This window comes from Melospiza georgiana, chromosome 21 (assembly GCF_028018845.1).
Source record: "Melospiza georgiana isolate bMelGeo1 chromosome 21, bMelGeo1.pri, whole genome shotgun sequence".
Lineage (NCBI taxonomy): Eukaryota > Metazoa > Chordata > Aves > Passeriformes > Passerellidae > Melospiza > Melospiza georgiana.
This window is the reverse complement of record NC_080450.1, coordinates 2,959,550-2,979,911: the sequence shown is the minus strand read 5'-3', so window position 1 is coordinate 2,979,911 and position 20,362 is coordinate 2,959,550. Positions and strand designations below refer to the sequence as shown.

Sequence of the window (20,362 nt, the reverse complement as noted above, 5' to 3'; positions counted from 1 at the left end):
AATCATGACTTTGGAGATAGTTGTGTTATTTGGTGTTGGTTAAATTCTCTTCTATGTCAGAGAATTTTTTCGTGGTGATACAAAGTGGGTTTTTATTTTGTTATGAACTGTTCTATATGATAGCTAGTGTCTGTGTTTGATGAATGCTCTGAAATGGAAGAAAAATGGGATTTTTTGATTTAGAATACACATCTTTTCCTCTGCAGGAACAAGAATACAAGGTTCAGCAGGACAAGCTTCGCATGCAGCGTGTGTATGAGAAACAGGTAATATTTCTAGGAAAATCTCCCATCTTATGCACAAATTTGTTCTGTGCAGGACTTAAAGGTTGAAATTTTGAAACCTCCAAATAGTAAATTTGGGAATCCAAGCACTTGACAAGGTTTGGAAACATAAATGCACAAAATCAAGTAAGATTTTAAGCACGACTGTTTAAGGACAAGGATATCACCTCTGATTTTAGGAACCTGTTGCCAGGGGATGGAGGCTAGGATGGCATTCCCAAAAAAAGCACCCCTGGAAGCCTGTCCTGTGTGTGTACACTGCTCATGGTGGCAGCTGCTGTTATTGAAAGGAAAATGAGCTGAATGAAGCCTGGCCTGACCTCTGCCAGTGCTCATGTGTTCTCCCACACTCCTTTTCCCCCAGGGTATCTCCATTCCATCCTTCCCCACGTGTTCTCTAGATATTGTCAACAGGCGTCGTTTTTACAGCAGAAACTTCAAGTAAAAAATGTAATTTTCATCAGAAACACTTCATCTTAAAGCACTTTGCAAATCCTGCCTGCTCTTTTAGACTCAGAACATCAATAGGCTTCAAATTAAACTTCAATTTTAGTGACATTATATGTGCAACTCATGTGCAGCCAGAGGGTGCCTTAGATGCCTGTTTAATTGAAAGGATGTGTTACTCAAACATGTCATTGCCAAATGTGGCAAATTTATAACATAAAATAATGGATTGTGATCCCAGCTACTTGTCACTTGGTAATAGCACTTGTGACATGAATTGTAGAGAGGTTTTGGTTTGAGTTAGTTCCTTCTGCTGACTTGAAGTCAAAACATTCTTTGTTCCAGGATCTGCCTTGGTTTAAAACCTAGCTTACATTTGTCTTTTTAGTCAAATCTTGGGTTTTATAAATGTTGAACTCAAGAGAAATCCAGGATTAGAGTGATTTGCAGGCCAAAATAAAAATATATTGGCACAATTTGACTGAGGTTTGAGGATCTTTTAGGAGAAAGCTCCCAAGCATGGGCTGAGAGCGTCAGCAGCGGCTCCAACCAGTGAGCCCAGGGAGGGAAATTGGAATTCTGCATCAGCAAACAAGGAAGCATTGCCTTTTTTTATAGATAACTTGACAGCAGTTGGTTCATAAATTCTGCTGTAACTGTTTTCAAACTCAAATCTTTGAGAAAGGATGAGAAGAAAAACACCAGTGAATAATCTATGGGTATAAATCCATAAACCAGGATGGATTGGCCCATAAAATACTAAAACAAGTAAAGGAATCATGAAGTCTCTGCTGCAATCTGTTCACTTAAAAACCTTCCCATTATCTAATAATCTTTATGAGTCTGCAGTGGCTGCTGCCTCTGAGGATACTTAAACATCAAACAAATCATATTAAATGTCACTGTTTGATTAAATGTGCTTATCTGCTGGATCAGGAACCAGTTAGGCTAAATGGCTTTACAAGCCAAGGAAACACCTGCTTTTTATAAATAATCCACTGCTTGTTTTGCAAACATTCAGCTCAGCATCGGCAGAGTGACAGATTATTCCTGACAGCCATTCCCAAGCCACCTGTTGAATATATAGAATTTTACCAGGTTTGCAGTGGCTTCTTCATTCTCTAATAGACAACTCATGGATTTGGAGGCTCTTGGAACCCAACTAAGTGTTCCTGGAGTGAACACCTCCACAAAACTTCTCACAGCAGAGAATCTTTGGATTTGTTTTTTCACTGGCCTACACACTTAGTAAAACATGTTTTTCTTTATTTTTAAAAAAGATTTTATTTTATTTTATTTTATTTTATTTTATTTTATTTTATTTTATTTTATTTTATTTTATTTTATTTTATTTTATTTTATTTTATTTTATTTTATTTTATTTTATTTTTCTTGTCTTTTCGTTCCTTTTTCCTTTTTCCTTTTTCCTTTTTCCTTTTCCTTTTCCTTTTCCTTTTCCCCTTTTCTCTTTTTTCTCTTTTTTCCTTTTTTCCTTTTTTCCTTTTTTCCTTTTTTCCTTTTTTCCTTTTCCTTTTCTTTTTCCTTTCCCTCTTTTCCTTTTCCTCTTTTCTTTTTCCTTTTTTCCCTTTTCCTCTTTTCCTTTTTTCCTTTTTCCCTTTCCCTTTCCCTTTCCTTTTTTTGGTATTTCTTTTCATTACAAATGACTGTAGGTGGATAAAGGATTTCCTGTATGTCCCATCCCCACATTGTTCCTTAAGCAATTCTAAATCAATACAACTCTTGGATTATGTACAAACTCTTGGACTTAACCTGTCCTTGGCAAAAAACCTTAGAAAAACTTGTGGTTTGGACCTCACCTGGGAAGTTGCCAAATTCAAGGGGTTTTGTAACTATTTTTAGGATTATTATTGCAAATTGTTCTATTATTATTATTCTTTAGTAGATTTATCTGTTTATGTTTGATATTTTTTGTTGTAAGAACTGATCAGAAGTGATTCACTTTGGGTGGTCACAAATTTGCACCTCAGAGAATACAGGTCACTAATTTAGGCCGTTTCCTATCTGCTTTTCTGTACTTACATAAAGAAAATCTAGTTCCTTTTTAATGGAATTACTGATATTTCTTTATTCTAGACAGTAATATTCACTTTGAGAAGGAAAATAGCTCATTGGCTGCGTTCCATATTTCATCTCTCTGTTAATCTCTGCTTTTGCATTTCACATGATTTTAGAAATCCCTGGATGTTTGTCTGGATCAGTGGAAAAGGAACATGCAAATAAATAGCTTTTAGAATTTAAAATAACATTGAATTATTTTAACTCAGACACTGTTTTGGCTAAAATATTTGGTGTTTTTTTCTTTAAATGGCAGATTAATGGCATTAAGAATGATCTGGATAAAGAAAAGGGGAATGCTCAAAAGAAAATTTGCCACTTGGAACAGGTTCTGAGGTAAGTGAATGTGCAATAATTCTTGAACCACCCCTGGTATTTTAAAATATTTATTTATTTATATTTGTTTATTAAATAAACTTATGCTTTATCTCATCTAACTGCCCTCCTATAGTTTTTTCCTGTTTTAAAGCTGCACCTTCAGAGTTCTAATCAACCAGAAAAGTGAAAAAGCCAAAGTAAGAACCAACTCACCCAAATTTGTTGACATTTAAGTGGTAGGAATAAAATATAATTAATGAGAATTATTAAAATAAATAGAGTTAATGATGTCAGCTGGTCTTGCCCTCTCAAATAAATGGGCCCAGGTTCAATTCAGTTAATTCATAGGAAGCAAATAATAAAAACTAAAGTCTTGTTGCTTTGGGCTCTTCTAGAAAATGGAATAAATTTGAAAGGTGTGTTAAAATATATTAAAAATATATTTAAAATATACTTAAAATATATTTTAATTTAGTAAATGATGCTCCTGATTTTATATTTTATGTTTAATATCCACAAATTGCAAGTCTAATGCAGAGTTTTCTCTCTTTGGTACAACTCTTCTTTGTGGGAGTGTTTGTTCTTCATGTGGATCTAAAGCTGGGAGAAATGCTCTGTAGCAAAACCAGTTTTCCTTAACTAACTTGGAACAGGTTTTTTTGCTGACTCTGTCCATGAACAATCAGGATGCACCAAGTTTGATGTTTTCTGAGCAAGGGAGTGGTTTATGTACAGCAGATGCACATAGGACAAGATCAACTCTTGCTTGCTCCTTCCATTTTTGATTGTGTAAATTATTCTTTCCATGTGTTAATCCAGTTAAAAGTCAAAGCTGTGGAAGTAATTTCTAGGGGAAACAGATTATTCTGAAACAAACCAGAAGTTATTTGTTGAAAGTATTCAGTTTAATATCACAATGTACCTTATCTAGGCTGGGAGAGGCAAGTAAAGATACTTTCATTCCATAAAAGTGACAGGGCTGAAGTCTGTATTTCTTTATTTCTATAATCTCTGAGGTATTTGGCATAAATAGAGACTATCTTAAATCACTGCAGACATTAATAAAAACTCCAGCTTTTAATCTTTGAATTCTTTACATTGGCTATTATTTATAATTTTGGGGAGGTTGAACTGTTATCAACTGCACTTAATCTTTTCGTATTTTACCATCTGATTTGTTGATAATGAAGCCGCATTAATTTTCTTCCACATCTTTCAAATAACGTGTCAGTTTGCACTTACTTATGTTAATAAAACCAGTCTGGCTTTGCAGGGTTGGTCCCCACGTGGGTGCAGAGGGAATTCTCTCCAGGCAGGACCTGGGAGCTGCTGGGGATTTGGAACTGAGGAGCTGAGGACATCCTCAGTTATTTCAGATATTCCTTGGCTGTGTTCAAGCTTAGGTGTAGCTTGGAGTTGGAGTCAGGATTTGAAAGATTCAATTTTAAAGTGCTGGTGATGCTCCAAGGGCCATGAATTAAAGCAGTGTTGGTAGGGCTCAGTGCCAGCCTTGTATTTCCTGTGGGTCAATCTTTGGCCAAAACTGGGCTTGGGTCAGCTCCTGGGATTGGAGAGCCCTGGGGGCTGTTCAAAGGCTAAAAATCATCTGTTTCCCCCACAGCAAGTGGGGCAATTAATTATAGATCAATACCTGTATGGTTCTGTATGTATATACCTATATGTGCCCATATGGTTTTCTAAGTCTCTCCTAGTACAAGCTGCTGCTGTTCCTGTGGGTCCCCTCTAAGTGAAAATATTCTTTGATATTGTATTTTTCCCAGGGTCACTTCAATATCTATGGCACTTGGTTTCTCTTGAGTTCTTTCTTTTCATTTAATTTCTTTTTTTTTTTTGATTCAGGTTGTTGAAAATAATGTAGAGATTTCTAATATATACCTCTCCCAATTGAAATGAGAAATGTTTAATTCTGGAGATGGTTTACTCTAATAAAACTGCTCTTTTGATTGTTTTATAGCAGGGGTTTGAGGCTAATTTTAAGATTAATAATGGAATTATTAATGCTAATTAGTAATTGAATAGAAATAAAAATTAGCTTTCTACTGTGGTTTTGGCTGGCTGGAGGCAGAAGTTGGCAGATCCATGGGGTTGGATTTAGGATCCTAAAATGATGATATTTGCAGAAATGCAGTGCCCAGCTCACATTCTGCTGGGTGGGATTCTGGCTCTGGCTCTGACTCTGCATTTCTGACCAGGGCTGGAGCAGACTCACGTGCCCAGGACAGAGGAGCTGCCAGTCCTGCTGGGCTTTCTGCAGTTCACACCATTCATTTAGCTCCACTGTGTCTTGGCAATATTGAGATTTTTCATATATGTGCTTTTATATGATATACAAGTAGGAAATAGATAAGGAGCAGTGGTATTTATTGTGGCAGAAATGGATGGCTTCCTTATGGCTTTTTTTTTTTTCCATTTTGAAGATTTTTGAATTCTTTTGCAAGAATTATTCTTTTTAGCAATCCTTTCCTATTAATAAGAGTCCATAAAATCCAATATCGTATGTAAAAATGCTTCAGTTTGCTGAATTTCTTTAAATACTTGCAGAATGAATTTAACTAACTCCAAGCTCAGGCAGAGCCAGTAAATCTTTAGAAAACAACCTTTTCTTGCATGAGGTGGGTGAAAATACAGTTCAGCATCTTCCACAGAAATGATGCCTCGTGGAATTGTAACTCAGAACCCAGTAGGTGCATCAGTGATTCCTCATAAACTACTTTGATCTGAGTGCACTTTGATTGTGAAATGGCCACAGGATTATATCTAGAGTAGCTGCTGAGCTGCAGGCACACAGAGAGGGAAGTGGCAGGCATTTTAGGGGATTTTTGTTATTATTATCATTATTTTCCCAGTGCTGTGACAGCAAACAGTGCTGCTGCTGTTTCAAACATTTCCACACTGATGCAGAATGAAAGTGATTTGAGGCATTGTTTGGAATAGTAAAATCCACATTTCTGAAAGTGTCTTTCACTTCAAAAATAAAAAAAAACCCCAGTATTGCCACAGTTTCAGTACAGAATAGGGGTTTATGTAGTTTACAGGAGGTTTTTTTCTTCTTCTGAAGTTCATGGTAGAAATATCTGTCAAAAGCAAACCTTTTGCAAAAGAATTGCTCCAACACTCCTGACTCGTGGTGGTGACTTGTAGATATAAAATTTATATTTACTTCTGCAGCGCATGTCACAGGCGTTGCTTAATAGCAAAAGTCCCTCTGAGAAGTGCTGCAAGGGCTTTTCTAGAATGTCCTTTAAATGGCATTTCTATGAGAACAAAGTTTTCTTGAAAAGCTTCTCTGTAATTACTTGGGGGGAAAGGTTGTTCCTCTAATCCCTGTGGTTTGGTTGCAGAAAATGTGTCATGAGAGTGGGTTGCAAATAGGCTGAATCTCTGCTGTTCTTATCTCACACAGTAAGAAGAGGAGTAGGAAATGGAGGTATACAATTTGTCACAGTAAAAACTGAGTAGAATGAAACAGAAAGTAAATGAGGGGGAAAAAAATCTGTGCCCAGTTGCTGCTGAAGAAATTGCATGGAAGAGAAAGAAAAGCTTTGCCTGACTTTATAGAATATTGTTAAACAGCTCTCAGCACCATCTCTTGTGTTTTCTTCTCTGGAATTTGGATGTTTATTCATTCAATATATTTATTTCCCTCTGCTTATATTTTGGTAGCAGATTGTTCAGTACTTTTAGTTTACTATGAGAAACATAGATTTACTGTAGGGAAATATTCCCCATTTTATTGAAGATTACAACCACAACACCAGCTCAGTTTTGAGGTGGTTTGGTTTTGACAGAGTCATGAAAGAATCCCAGAATAGTTTGAGTTGGAAGGGACCTTAAAACCCATGCCACCCCACCCCTGCCATGGCAGGGACACCTTCCAGTGTCCCAGTGCTCCAGCCTGGCCTTGGGCACTGCCAGGGACAGGGATCTCACCTTTGGGGCTGCACAGACACATAAAATTCGTCATTCTTGAAATTGAGAGATTTTGGACTAAATTATAAACATCCTGAACAGTTTGAGGCTGTGATCCTCCGTCACCCTCATGGGGAGTGCAGACCACGTTGATGTCTTCAGGATAAAGGTTGTGGCAGTTCTCATGTACTGGAGAGGTACTGGAGAGAATTTTGGCATCTGATTTAATGCTTTTTGCTTTGCTTGCCTCATGCACAAATAACATTTTCATATTCTCCTGAAGTACAGATTTCCTCTTCAAATATGTAGTGTGTGAAGGAAACAAATTTTAAGAAGCGACATTAGGAGAAATGAAATGAAATGAGATTCAATCCCCCTGTACAGGTGCAGATGCTGTAGTTACACACTGCAGCTTCAAGGAATGCCTGCACATCTCCACTCCAGTGCTCCACAACCTTCTCCCTCTCACTCTTTGCCTTTTTTATTTTTCAAGTCTGTCTGTGTCTGTCTGTGGAGCCAAATCTCAGCACTTTGAGAGTGGGGATGATACAGAGCAAATGCTGAGCAGCTGCTTCATTCTGACTCACTTAATAAAATTATTTGTTTACATAAGGAGCTCCCAACACCTCTTTTTTTTTTCCATGGCTTTCTACCCCTTGTCTGAACTTGTTTAAAATTCTGGGGAAGAAAGAGGGGCTAAACTGCTAAACTTTCTAGAAACCAGTAAAGCCACTCCTGTCCATTAGCAGATTTTCCCGATAGTTTTCAGAGCAGTTTTTAAAGCACACACAGACAGCTCTCACAGCATTTTGGGGTTTGTTTTAGGTGGCTAGACCAAAGCTTTCCAATCATCATGTGGTGTGGATTTTTTGCAGAAAAATTAAAATTATTCACTTTACTGAATACCTGCTGGTGCCTGCAGGTATTCAGTAAAATGCAGAAATGGAAATGATTTGCCTTTCTTTTCTCATATATACCTGTGTACATGCACATTCTTGTGTTCATGTGGTTTCTGACATGGCAGTCAAGGAGAAGAAGTTAATTTCTCACCTCATTGGAGATGGTGCCATGGAGTTTCCTCACTGCAGACTTAAAAAAGCTTTTCCCACTGCTTTTTGTTGTTCCAGTGTGAGAGCAATGCTCTGTGCTTCCCTATGCTGGGCTGCTATTTCTGGGGATTTTCTCAGGTGTTCAGTGGTACTCGCTCATATTTTAAATTTCAGGTTTTGTGTGTAGCACAGTTATTTCTGCTACAAGGTTTTGCCTCACAGAAAATTTCTGATACAAATGTGTTAGCATTCATATTTCCTAAATCAAGGTGGAAAAAAATGCTCTTTAGGGAAGGAAATACTTTTTTGTTGGTACCAGTTACTCTTCTTGAAACTTCAGTCATTTCTTTATTCAAAAAGAAATTACTTTATTCAGTCATTTCTTTATTCACTTGTCATCTCCTGGTGTGCTTTGCAGTCATTTGGTTATTCTGGGTCATTCCTTAGTGACACTGAGTCAGATCCACAGAGCTGGAGCTATTCTCAGGCTTCTCCTGTGGTTCTAAACTTGGTATTGACACCTGTAAAGCCTTCAGAGGGTGGCTTTGAGCTCAGCCTTGCTAAAAGCAGAAGTTGAAATGAAATTAGCACTGTCCTGGAGCCTCAGACTGTGACAGGGAATGCCTGGATGGCAGCAACACCGAGGGTCAGGAAATTCCCATTTCTCTCATTCTGATTTCCGCAAGGCCCCATCTGTTCTGAGCTCTGGTGCAGTGGGATGATCTTAGTTTATGACATTGTGTTTTCATCCTGAGCATTTTATTGAGGTTTTTTCATGCCCTGAGTATTTTATGAAGGTTTTGCTGTTCTGATCCTGCCTGTGTTGGTTCTGCCTGGGCTTTCCCAGTTCACCTGCACTGGTGAAATGGGAACAAGGCAAAAATGGGCAGAGGGTGAGGTTATCCTTTACAGAATCCTTTACAGAATCTTTTCCTACAGCTGTGGCTGAATAATGACTCATTTTTCATTGTGTGGTTCTCTTTGATGCACAAAGAGAAGACTTGGGCTTGTTTGATGTGAAAAGCTCTCCTTGCTTTATTCAGAAGTACCTAAAAATGCATCAAACTTTAGGAAGTTTTATGTAAGGGTCTTTTAGTCCTTAAGATTGCTTATATCTTGCAATATTCCCATGGTGTTTGTTAAATTTTTCTTCTCTCTGTAATACCACAAAAGGAACAGTGTAAAGGTGAGGGGACATGGATTTGAGAGAAATAAGTGGTGAACAATCTGCTGCTGACCCAATAAAGAGGGAAACAGAAGAAGGCAAGGAAAAATAAACATGTGAAGAGAGCTGGCAGAAGGATGTAGAATAAATAGCAATGGAAATAAATTCGTTTGTTTCCAATTTACATTTGCATAATTGTTAGAGCTCAGCATTTTGAAAAGAAGTAAAGTTTAGGCTTTTCAAAATATACAGAAGTTATAATTTGAAAAAAAAGCTGTGATTTACAGTGGATCTTGAGAATTTGATTCTACCAAGCCCTTTGAGAACTTTATATTTAAACAGCTGCTCCTTCAAATCCTCTTGTATTGGCTTCTTGGGGTGGTGTGTGTCAGAAATGCCACTGCACACAGCAAAGCACAACAGCCTGAGAATCATCAATGCAATGATAAATAAATAAATAAAGGGAGTGATAGCTTTAACCACAAGTTAATTTTTCATTTCTTTCTTCCTTCCTTGCTCCTCCAAGTTGAATCCAAATTCTGAGTAATTGCTTGTTGTTGTTGTTATTATTTTCAGGGTAATTGCTTAAGTGTAGCTGTTTTCCTGCAGTTAATTCCATTTTTCCTTGAAAATGAAGTATTTGTGTGTGGAGAGGATTCTTGTCAGAATGGAAAAGCCATTACTATTTAGAGCCGGAAATAATTAAAGGAATATGAGCAGGCATTGTCTTTAATTCCAAGTGTTGCAATAAAAGAGCATTGTTAAGGGTTTATACTCATGTTCTTTGTGTTCATCATTTTCTTTTATTAAAATGTTGAGGCCTGTCTCGTTGCAGCCATTGCAATATGATGGAAAAAGCCACGTCTGTGATTTAGAGACAGTGGGAATGTGATGGGGCTGAGGAGCTGGGATCTAGTTTTACTCTTTAAAACTGTGTGTGTTTTTTTGGTAGGCTGGGTTTTGGTTTGGGATTTTTTTTTTCCTTCCTTTTTTTTCTCCTTTAAGAATCAGTGGAAAACCAAGCAGCTGTTCTCCACTTGGTGCTGTGCTTGAGCATCTGAAACCTTTTAGAGCAAAGCCAGTCAAAGTTTCCAGCATATTGTAAACATTCCCTAACCCTCGCTCTAGGGGCCACAACGTGGAGCAAGAACAGAGGGCTCCAAAATATGGTAGCTTTGTTTAATAGTCTCACTTAAAAGCAAAAATAAAGTGTTCTATTAACTATTTACAGCCTTTCATTTTCTTTCCCCCCGTTTCTCTGGAGACCTACTGGCAATAATGAAATATGTATTGAAAGGAAGGCTCCAGTTGTACCAAAAAAAATGTAACAGTTGATTTTTAATCCTTGGCTCTGGGACTGTTATGTCCCTCAAGATGGTTATAGAGATATCACAAGACATCTTTTTAGTGATAACAACTGTGAAACTGGTTTGATATGGCACACAGCTTATGAAATTAAAAGTATTGCCTTGTCAGGTGAAGAGCATGGCTGTGTCATGCTGTAGCACTTCATTAATTGCTGTAAATTGCTATTCTAATAATTAATGTAGTTAAGGACTATCACAATCACATTGACTAAATGAAAATACAAATAATCAACACTAATGGCAGAATTGTTCCTTTGTTACTCCAAAGGCTTCCCTCTCACATCAGTGTATTTTTCAGATTTCTTATTTCTCTTCTCATTTCAAGATTATACAATGCCCGAAACATTGATGAAATGAGAAAAGCTTTCAGTTGGCTAAAGAAAGTTGTACAGATGATTGAATTCAATTAACTTGTTGTTAAAAAGCATGAAATGTTTCAGGCTGTCACCTCCTTTGAGTCACTTAGAAACCATCTACAAAACATCACAAGGAAAAAATTTGTTGCTTATTGTTGCTTGATGGTTGTGATCTCTCTACTTCAATTACATTTGATAATCTTAATTTTGCTTTTAGTTTTTATGTACTTTGTACAACTTTCCTTCAGCTTCATCTACAGTACAACCAACCTTCATGGAGGAGTTGAAGCTGATAATTCAAACAGTACTTTAAAGGAAAAGAAATTTTGATGATCCATGTCCTCTTGGAAAGAAGAAATCAATGAGCCAAGTAGACACTCATGGTTCCCCAGAATTAAATATCTTTATTATCTACTACAACATGAATATTATTACTCTGAATCCTGAACTAACCAATTATTTTAGCCATAAAATGAGTTACCTTAAGTCAGTAGAATGACAGGATGAATTCTGAGCCCTTGTACCTCCTTAACAATCTCAATCCTGGCAGTTCATCCTCAGCATCTTTGGTTTGCCAACCACTGTTGGCTGTGTCACTCTTCACCCAGCCTGGGCTGTGCTTTGTTGGTGTGAAGTGATTCTCCTTGCCTGGCTCTGTCCTGTGCCTGCTGATTTCTCACATAGTTTGTCCTTGGATGGTTTATTTTATCCATCCCCCAGCTCTCAGTGCCACAGCGCCGTTCTCTGATCTCCATCTTTGCCTTCCCTGCTCCTCTTCTTTGGGTACCTCATGAATCTCTTTGCTGTCTGTTCTGGCTTTCTGGGCCACCTTTTAATGACAGACTTGTCTCCCCTTTTCTAAGGCATTATCTACACCTGTCTCTCTGATTCTCCCCTCTGTGTTGTCCTTGTTGGGGTTTAGCTGTGCTCTCAGCATGGGAAAGCCGTGACTATTTAATCTCTGTTCTAATCCTCCTCCCCTGATAACTGAGCCTCTGTGCTCTCTCATATGTGTGGTGGATCTAAATCTTGGAGACACTTTCTGCAGTCTGGAGCAAAATTATCAAGTTTTCCTTTCCAGCCACATTTACAACGCTTGCCCAGCCTTTTAACCCACATCACATTCATCATTTGGCAATTGCTGCTTTATTCTGTTTGCACAGCACCTAGCACAACAGGGCCCTGTCATTATTGTAATGAGAAATAGTTATAATAATTATTAGTGTGTTTAACCAATGCCTGCCCAATTTGTGAGCCATTAATTTTTAGTGTAATGCATTATTCTTATTTCAGTGTGATGCTGCACACGTGGAGTATTATTTGCTCCAAATTCATTAATGGCTTTAAGGAGTGATTTAGTTTGTTAATGTTATCTCATGATTTATTTAAAACATAAGTATATAGTTTAAAACAATAATTGTATTGTAAATATATTCCATTGTTGGAGCTTACTTGAAGGAATGCAGACCAGCTTTTTGATGTTGACATCTCAAATTATGCAAACTGTAAACAATTTATAAGTGGATTTATGCTTTTTCTCATAAAGACAAGCTCATCTTATTCTTAAAATTGGGGAACACTTTATATTTATTTCTTGCCTTTATATTTTTGGCTTTATTTCTTTGAAAAGATAAAACAAGTTAGAATGCTTTCTAACAACTCCCAAATATTAACGTGCCCAGGGACAGGATAGGGGTGATGTTTTGAAGGCAATAAATATTTCAGCTTCACATTTCAGTCTTTCTTCTCGGCTCCTTTGATCTGGCTTTGGTTTAGTTATCATTCCACTTGGATGACTTCACACTGTCTCTCTTCCTCTCCACACCAAAAAGAAGAAGTGTTCTGCACAGATTCCATGTGTGTTTGGGGCTGCCATGGCAGGAGAGCCCTGGTTTTGTTGCTCCTTGGCTGTGGGAATCCCAGCCCTGCTCAGGGATGCTCCAGTCAGCCCAAAGCTGTTCCTGAGCTCTCACTGTGCGTTAAAACAAAGCAGGAAAAACAAAATTGATTTTTGTGTATTTCACAGATTTGGCATTGCTACTGAAGCATTTTTGTGTAGTTATTAACCCATTAACCCCTTCCTTTACAGATATGTGGCATTTTAGGCCTGAATACATTATTTATGTAGTGGCATGGCTGCATGCTATTAGCTCAGAGGGGCTGTGGCAGGGAGTGGTTTTTGCTGGTTGTGGCACTAAAAAATGGTAGCATGGGTCTTGCATTTGGCTATAAATTTAATTAATTAATTAAACTGCTGCAGTTTTGTGGAGTCGTGGCAGTACTGGAGCATCTCCATGTGAGGGACTCTCTGAGAACAGGAGCAGGATCGTGGGTCTGCTTAAATTTCCCTTTATGAAGTCAAATGTATGTGTCTGTACACTGGATGGGTCCTCAGATCTGTCAACACTGAAGATACTAAGGTGAAATTCCTGAATTTTGGTTTGCAGGGGAAATTTGGGTATGTTTTGATGCAGTTCGTGTTTTCAGCTACACAGTTTGCTGTGTATTATATAAGAAACTGTGCTTTCCTTTGGAAATGTGTTTATATAGGGGTTTTTTCGGTTTTTTTTTTTTAATCTAAATGAATTACATGAGTGGTGATAACTGATTTTTTTTTTTCCAGCATATATTAGTGAGACTCAATTTTCTGTTTCTTGTGACACTAAATAAAAAGGAAGGCTGTGTAGAAATAGCAGTGTCCTTCTTCAGCTGCGTTCCAGCAAGTGAACAGTTTGCAGTTTGGTGGGGAGCAAAGCAGTTTTCCCTCAAAAGCAGCAATATTTAGGATGGAGAGGGAGGAATGGGTGAAGACCTGTGTGAATACAGCAAATCTGAGTACACAGGATTAGAGTGTGTGTAATGTGGCCAGCACAGCCTGGCCTTGCCCAGCAGCAGCAGCAATGGGGCTGCAGGCTCAGCCATGACTCTGCTTTTCCCATACCTCAGCCTTCTCTCAGTCATTTGATTTGGTTTTAAGCAGCCCTGTGATGATTTGAGTTTTGGTGGTTTAGTTTTAAGTAGCCCTGTGAGAAGGAGGGAGTTGGACTCGAAACCAACTCAAAATATTCTGGGATTCCTGTTTGTCTGCAGGCATAAACCCAGAGTCATAACAACATCAGAGAGACTTAGACAAGGCATGGAGGCTCTCCCTCTTGTGGAGTCCATCAGAATTTAAATTTCAGAAGCTTATTCAGTGCCAAAATACATCCTTAGAGAAATTCCTTGCTCTGCTGCTGTTCTCCAGTACAGCTGGGATTCTATGGCTGTGCTGCCAGCAGGTTTTGAAAACCTGGAGAAGAATTTGCCTATTTGTGCATTAAAACCTGGTATAATTTTATAAGAAAACATGAGGAATTTCACAGCCTATTACTATTTTCCCCTGAAAATCTCTCTGCATGACACACAGGGAGCTTGGGTGGATTTGCTGCTGGGATGTGAAACTCTGTCCCTGTGCAGCCTTTGGGGTACATTGCTCAGTGTGTGCTGGCATTTCGTGTCTGAAGGGTTTTCATTTCTTGATCAGGCTGAGACCCAGCCAGGTGCATCTCCTGCTCCCTGTGCTGTTGTTCAGGGAATTTTGGGAGCCCTCCAGGAAGGTGTTGGTTCATCCAACATTTGTGGGACATCCCAAACTTAATTATCCTTTCCTGTTGACCCCTGAATTTCCCTGTGTTTCCTTAGTGCTGTAAAGTCTCACTGTGTTTAGTTGTTACATCTTGGAAGACATTTTACATAGCAAGACAAATATTTATGATTAAGCATGAAGAGGAAGCACATAAAATATTTGTATTTCTCATCAGCGCACGTCAGGGTCCTGATTTCTGAAATTGAAATTCTGGACTTCACAGTCAACTTTCCCTGAGATGATTTGTGCTGTGTAAGACTCCTCATTCCATTGCCATGTCCTTTATACACTGAAACAAAAGGAATTTGCTGCTTTTTAAATTGGGGGCAAAGAGTAAATTCACCCTGTTTTTATATTCAGGCCGGCTCAGCTTTAGGGGATTTAAGTGATGTAATTGTATTGTACTGGGCCCCACAACTAGTCCAACTGAAAAAAAAATAATCTTCAAAGTGAATATTTTAGTGCTTCATGCAAGGCACATTGCTCAGTGTCTTGGGAAAAAAAGTGAAGCTTTTCTTATATTTGTGAACCGAGGGCCATTGTTGTACAGGTTTTCTAAGCTTCTGTACAAATCTCAACTGCACAAAAAATAGAGACTGCTGGCTCCCACATCCTTAAAAATGAAGTTTTTTTCCTGCTTATAATGAGATGTTGCATTTATTCATGGGATTAAGTCCTTAAAAGAAAGGAAGGTGCATAAAAACCACATTCCTGGAAGTTTACATCATAATATCTCAAAATAAAAATGTCTTCCTGAGGAAGAAGATGCATAAATTTGGAGCCTCACTATGAGCACAAGGCCTGATGTCTTGCCCTTTTAAGTTTAGATTTGTTGTGTTTCCATCTGACTGGACCAAAGCTGCCGTCCCAGTGTCTTGTGACACTTGGCAGTGTGGATGGGTTTGAATAAGCTTTGAGTTTTGGGTTTGATTCCAGTGTGGAGTGGAATTATTAGATGTGTTTTGCAGGGAGAGGGATTTGTTATCCAGGGCTCATTTTTGAATTATTGGATCTTTGGGAGGAGAAGGGGACGTTTTCCCCTCCCCATGGTCTCTCCAAGGTAACAAATGTGGGCAGAGCTCTTTATATTTTTCTTTCTGAGGTAGATTTTGTTCTGGGAGAGGGGACTAATGTGCTTAATGTAGTTCAGTGTCAAACAGCTGTAAAATTAAAAATGTCTGTATTCAGCAGCTCCCTGGAACGTGGGATTTGGGGGATAACTGAGCCAAACAGCAGGAGCAGATGGAAAACTGATCCATCAGACAGCTCCCATCACTCTGAGCTCTGGAGGTGTCACTGGTGTGCCCATTCTGAGGAATGGCGAGGAGTTTTGTACGTGGGATTTGTGTCCTTTGGATCCTCTGTGGGAGGAATTTAAACCCTAAATGGTATTTTGCCATCTGAGTTTAGATGGGGAAAGAAATGTTTATTTTGGTAGTGATGATTTTTGCTGAATAATTGTTATTGTCTCATAAATGTATGGAGAATGTGATGGCTTAGATTGACACAGATGTGCTCCCCCCTAAAAGGAGTGTGGGAAATGGAATCAGTGAGGCTGTGGAAATAAAATATATCTGGAGGGGTGGTGGATGCTCTCTAGCAAATTTGAAGATAATTTGCCCAGGTATTCTAAGAACACAAAACCAAAACCCCAAAATAATCATCACCAAAACTGTGGTACAGAGTTTTGTTCCATTTTCTCCAGTTTCTGCTGGTGAAAAAAGGCATTTTCCTTTTTCTGTAAGGAGAGGAGCAGTCTCCCTATTCCCAATTATTCCATCAGCTGTGAGTGAGAAGCCAAAATAAAATCTTTTTTTTTTTTTTTTTTTTTTTTTTAATATACATCATGAAAAGAACCTCTAGAAGTAAACAGCAATGTACTGACTCAGGGCTTGTGGCATTTCTTTGATCTCTTTGCTAATGGAATTACCCTGCTCTCCTGCACTGCAAACAGCCTCTTTGTGAAGATGTAGGATTATGTTCTTTGTCCTATTGTCAAAGTCTGGCCTGCAAACCACAGAAGAGGATGTGAATACTGTAACTTTGGGCTTGGCAGCTTCCTGACCTCTCTGAAAGGCTCTCTCAGTGCTGCAGCAGCTCCTCCAGGGCTGGCAAGGTGACAGATGAGATGAATTAACTGGGCTTTTCCGTCTCTTACGTGTCAGATTCTTTGTTTTATATGGAAATAATTCCTGTCAAAATGGGAAATTTATCGGGAGGTACTTCCTCTGCCTGCAAAATGAAAATGTCAGCCCCAGGTCTGTGTGAATGTGTCTTCTGTTACAAGCCATGGGTGGAGCCAGCTTTGTCCCTGGATGCCACCATCGTGTTCTCCAGTGTCTGAGCACAAAGTCAGGCAGCTCTGCTGACCGGTGGGAGCTGGAACACGTCACAAAAAGTTAATAACAAAACCAGTAACAAGTTAATAAAAGTTGGTAATATTTGAGTACTCACATCTGAAATATTTATAACTTATCTGAATTTTTCTCTCTGTTGTGTCAATATAGTGAATGCCTCCATCTTTTCATGTGTATCTTTTAATATATGTGAATGTACATAAAATATTACAGAAACATTACTATTGATGTACCATCCAGTCTGAGGAAACCCAGCCTGGTTTCTCTAGATGTATCAGGTTTAATATGTCAAATAGTGTAGGCTGTTGATATGAAATATCTTTGCACAGAGATTTAACATCTGTCATTACTGTAGAGGCTGAATAACATCACAGCATTATGGCTTTCTAATAGATTAAGAAGGAGCCACCTGTCAGGCATTGCCCTGCTTTGCATTTTGATTTATGACAAGCAGGGAATAATCCTGCACCTTGTCTGAGCAAAGATGGCACTGGGATAATTTTCTTGGTTTTTTTTTTGGTTTTTTTTTTTTTTTTTAATCTGGAAAGGCAATCATGCTAAAAAGAGTTTTGTTTAAGCATTGGGGGGCGTTAAATCTAATTTAATGAAATCTAATTTGTTAGTATTTATTCATTGTTACTATTATTAAATTTATTAATTAGATGAGATTAATAAAAGGGGTTCTACAGTGGGTAGAGAGCCATTGAAGGGAAGGGAAGCTTTGAAGGTGGAGGTTTTGTTGTGAGCTGTGGACACCGTGTTTGGGCGTGTGAAATTCAATCGGAGAAAGCGAAAATAACTCCGGCCTCGCATCGCCTTCTTCAAAGCCCTGCAAAGGGAAGTTGGGCAGAAGCTGGGACAGGAAATTGAAATCTGAATACTATTTTAAACTGATCGGGTTAAAGGCCTCTCTTTTACACCAGCACACTTGTTCTTTTATTTGATACTTGAACTCTGAAAATTTTCTGTGACTTTCTAGGGAGAAGGAGGAGCAGCTGAGGCGGGTGACGGAGGTACAGAGGCTGCAGGCCCAGCAGGCAGGCGCTGCCCTGGAGGAGTTTAAGCGGCAGGTGGAGCTGAACTCAGAGAAAGACTCTGCAGAAATGAAACAGCGGGTGAGGAGGTCACAATGCCAGCCTTTCTGAAACTCTGGCGCAGTGGGATAGCGGATTCTGATCTTATAATGCCAGAAACATGCTCCACTTGAGAGTGCCACATCAAAATCTTTCACAATGTAGTGTCTTTGCGGCGAGTCAGAAAGGGATGGTGGCGGGTGTTTCATCTTTCTGACAAAGCCAGAATTGTCATTGTTATAAAGATATCTGCAGTTATGATACTGATTAGGGATTTTTCAGGAGTGAGAGTATAAAGGGTTAGTTTATACACCCTATGGAACAACGCTTGTCGTTTCCCACTTAAATGTGGCTCTTCCTACTCTTTTCCCAGCGACTCTGTCTTCCATTAATGAGCTCCTGTAATCAGTTTGAGCCCAAACAGGGGCAGAGCCATGGTGGCTGCTGGCAGTCATGTGCAGAGGATGGAAAAATCCACTTTTCTGTCCCTGAAAATCAGGGAGTTTAGTGGCTTAAATTTCTTATGGAGCAAACAGTAGTTAAACTGCTCTCTGGGGAGTTTATAAAAGCAGCCCAAGGAGTGAAAGAAAGGAGGAACAAGCAATAGGTGATCAAAAAGAAGGAGAGAAAAGTGATATTTCCTAACTCCTCATGTGGTTGAGATTACCAGACAGAACTCCAGCTTGTAATTCTGGATTACATGTTCCAACCTCACCTGCCTTGACCAAACCTCGCTGCTGACAGGAGGGTGCTGCAGGCTGGGACTGGAATGGGTGGCTGGAATGGACTGGAAGTGCTGCCTTAGGACTGAGGAAATTCCCTTTTTGTTGTTCGCAAAGTTTTTTGAAAATCTTCACTGCTGCTATTTTTAATACTCATGCAGACAGCGAATAATAGAATTTGGAAATTAAAAAAAAAAAAAAAGGCAAGAACAAACTTATAAAAGCAAGATGTATTCGGCAAACCAGACCCACGAGGGCAATACAACAAATCCCACAATTTTAATCTGACATTTTCTGTACTGTGTGGCCCTCCTGCAATTTCTTCATGATGACTTAAAATAATATCCTAGTTCTGATCTAAAAGGGATGTTGTCTAATTCTAGAAAGGCTAATAATAGATTCATTCACTTAAAAAAACTTTCAGCAAAGAAAACCAATCCAAAAGAATTCGGAAAACATAGTTAACTAATTTTAAAATGTCAGTAAATTTCCTTCAGAATATTGCTGCATTCTGGGAAATTTTGAAAGTCAATTTTGCTGTACTCCATGAATCAGCCAGAGATTTACTCTTTCCCAACTGGGGTGTTAAAATCTAGAAATACTAAATGATATTGTGCAGTTGAGTGGCTCTATTCTACAGGAACCAAGGAAATCCAAGGAAATACATCAAAGGGACACTGCTGAAGCTCTCTCTTCATGGCTTTGGCCTTTCTCATTCCTCTGCATCCACATACTCTGAGATAAATCCCCCAGTCCATTGGAACGTACTGGAAAATTCTGTGTTTTGTGCTGAGGTGGGATGTATTACTTACAAAACAACTGCAGTAGCCATAGCAACACTGTCCTTTTATCTGCATTAGGAATACTGGGCTCTAAACCCATTTTTGGTGTGAGATAAAGTTAATTATGGAGATGGGTAGGATGGGGTTCATTTTCAGTTGTCGCAATCAATATTTGATTCTTTAGTTTGGCTCTGTGATAATATCATTTATTTTGCCATCTGCTTCCTATTTTGTCGAGCTTGTGATTATTAAGAGTCACCTGATGTCCACTGGTGGGTGGGTGGCACGTGTTTAACTCAAGATCTGCATTTTTTCCAGTGCTAATTAAAATAATACATAGGCTATGTCATGGTACTGTAGATCTGGGGCTTCCTGGGTTTGGCAAACAATGATCAAGAGCCTTTGTTGGAAATAGATGAATGTGACCTAACGAATCAATCTGCAGAGGCCAGTAGATTTAAAGCATCTTTGCATGTGTTTTTACTATTTCATTTTTTAGAACATTTTCATTCTCTCTCAAAAAAAAAACAAAAACAAAACAACTCTCCTTTAGTGCAGTAACAAGATCTGTTATTTTTCTGTGTTTTATTAACCTGAGTAAAATATGGCCGTGGATATGCAATTTGAGTAAGTTTGGAGCTGGAAGAAAATGGTTCATAAAACATTGATTGCAGTCCCTTTTCCTAATGGCAGATGATTAGCAGTGAGGTTCAGGAGCTGCTTCCTCACTGCTCTCTTTTTCCACTTTCTATGTGCCCAACTGCTCCTGCTCCAGTCCCTTCCTTTCCTGCTGGAGTACTCTGCAATAAAA

General features: G+C 38.7%; 1 protein-coding gene across 4 annotated transcripts in view; it reads left to right on the top strand.

The window, feature by feature from the left end:
• The window catches only part of CEP112 (centrosomal protein 112), a 161,917-nt gene that overhangs the window by 40,327 nt on the left and 101,228 nt on the right, over nucleotides 1-20,362 (top strand). For all 4 annotated transcript variants that reach the window (XM_058038779.1, XM_058038781.1, XM_058038780.1 and 1 more), the window contains exons 16-18: nucleotides 207-266; nucleotides 3,064-3,143; nucleotides 17,954-18,089. In XM_058038779.1, the coding sequence (XP_057894762.1) occupies nucleotides 207-266; nucleotides 3,064-3,143; nucleotides 17,954-18,089 (276 nt within the window). The remainder of the gene's footprint in view (nucleotides 1-206; nucleotides 267-3,063; nucleotides 3,144-17,953; nucleotides 18,090-20,362) is intronic.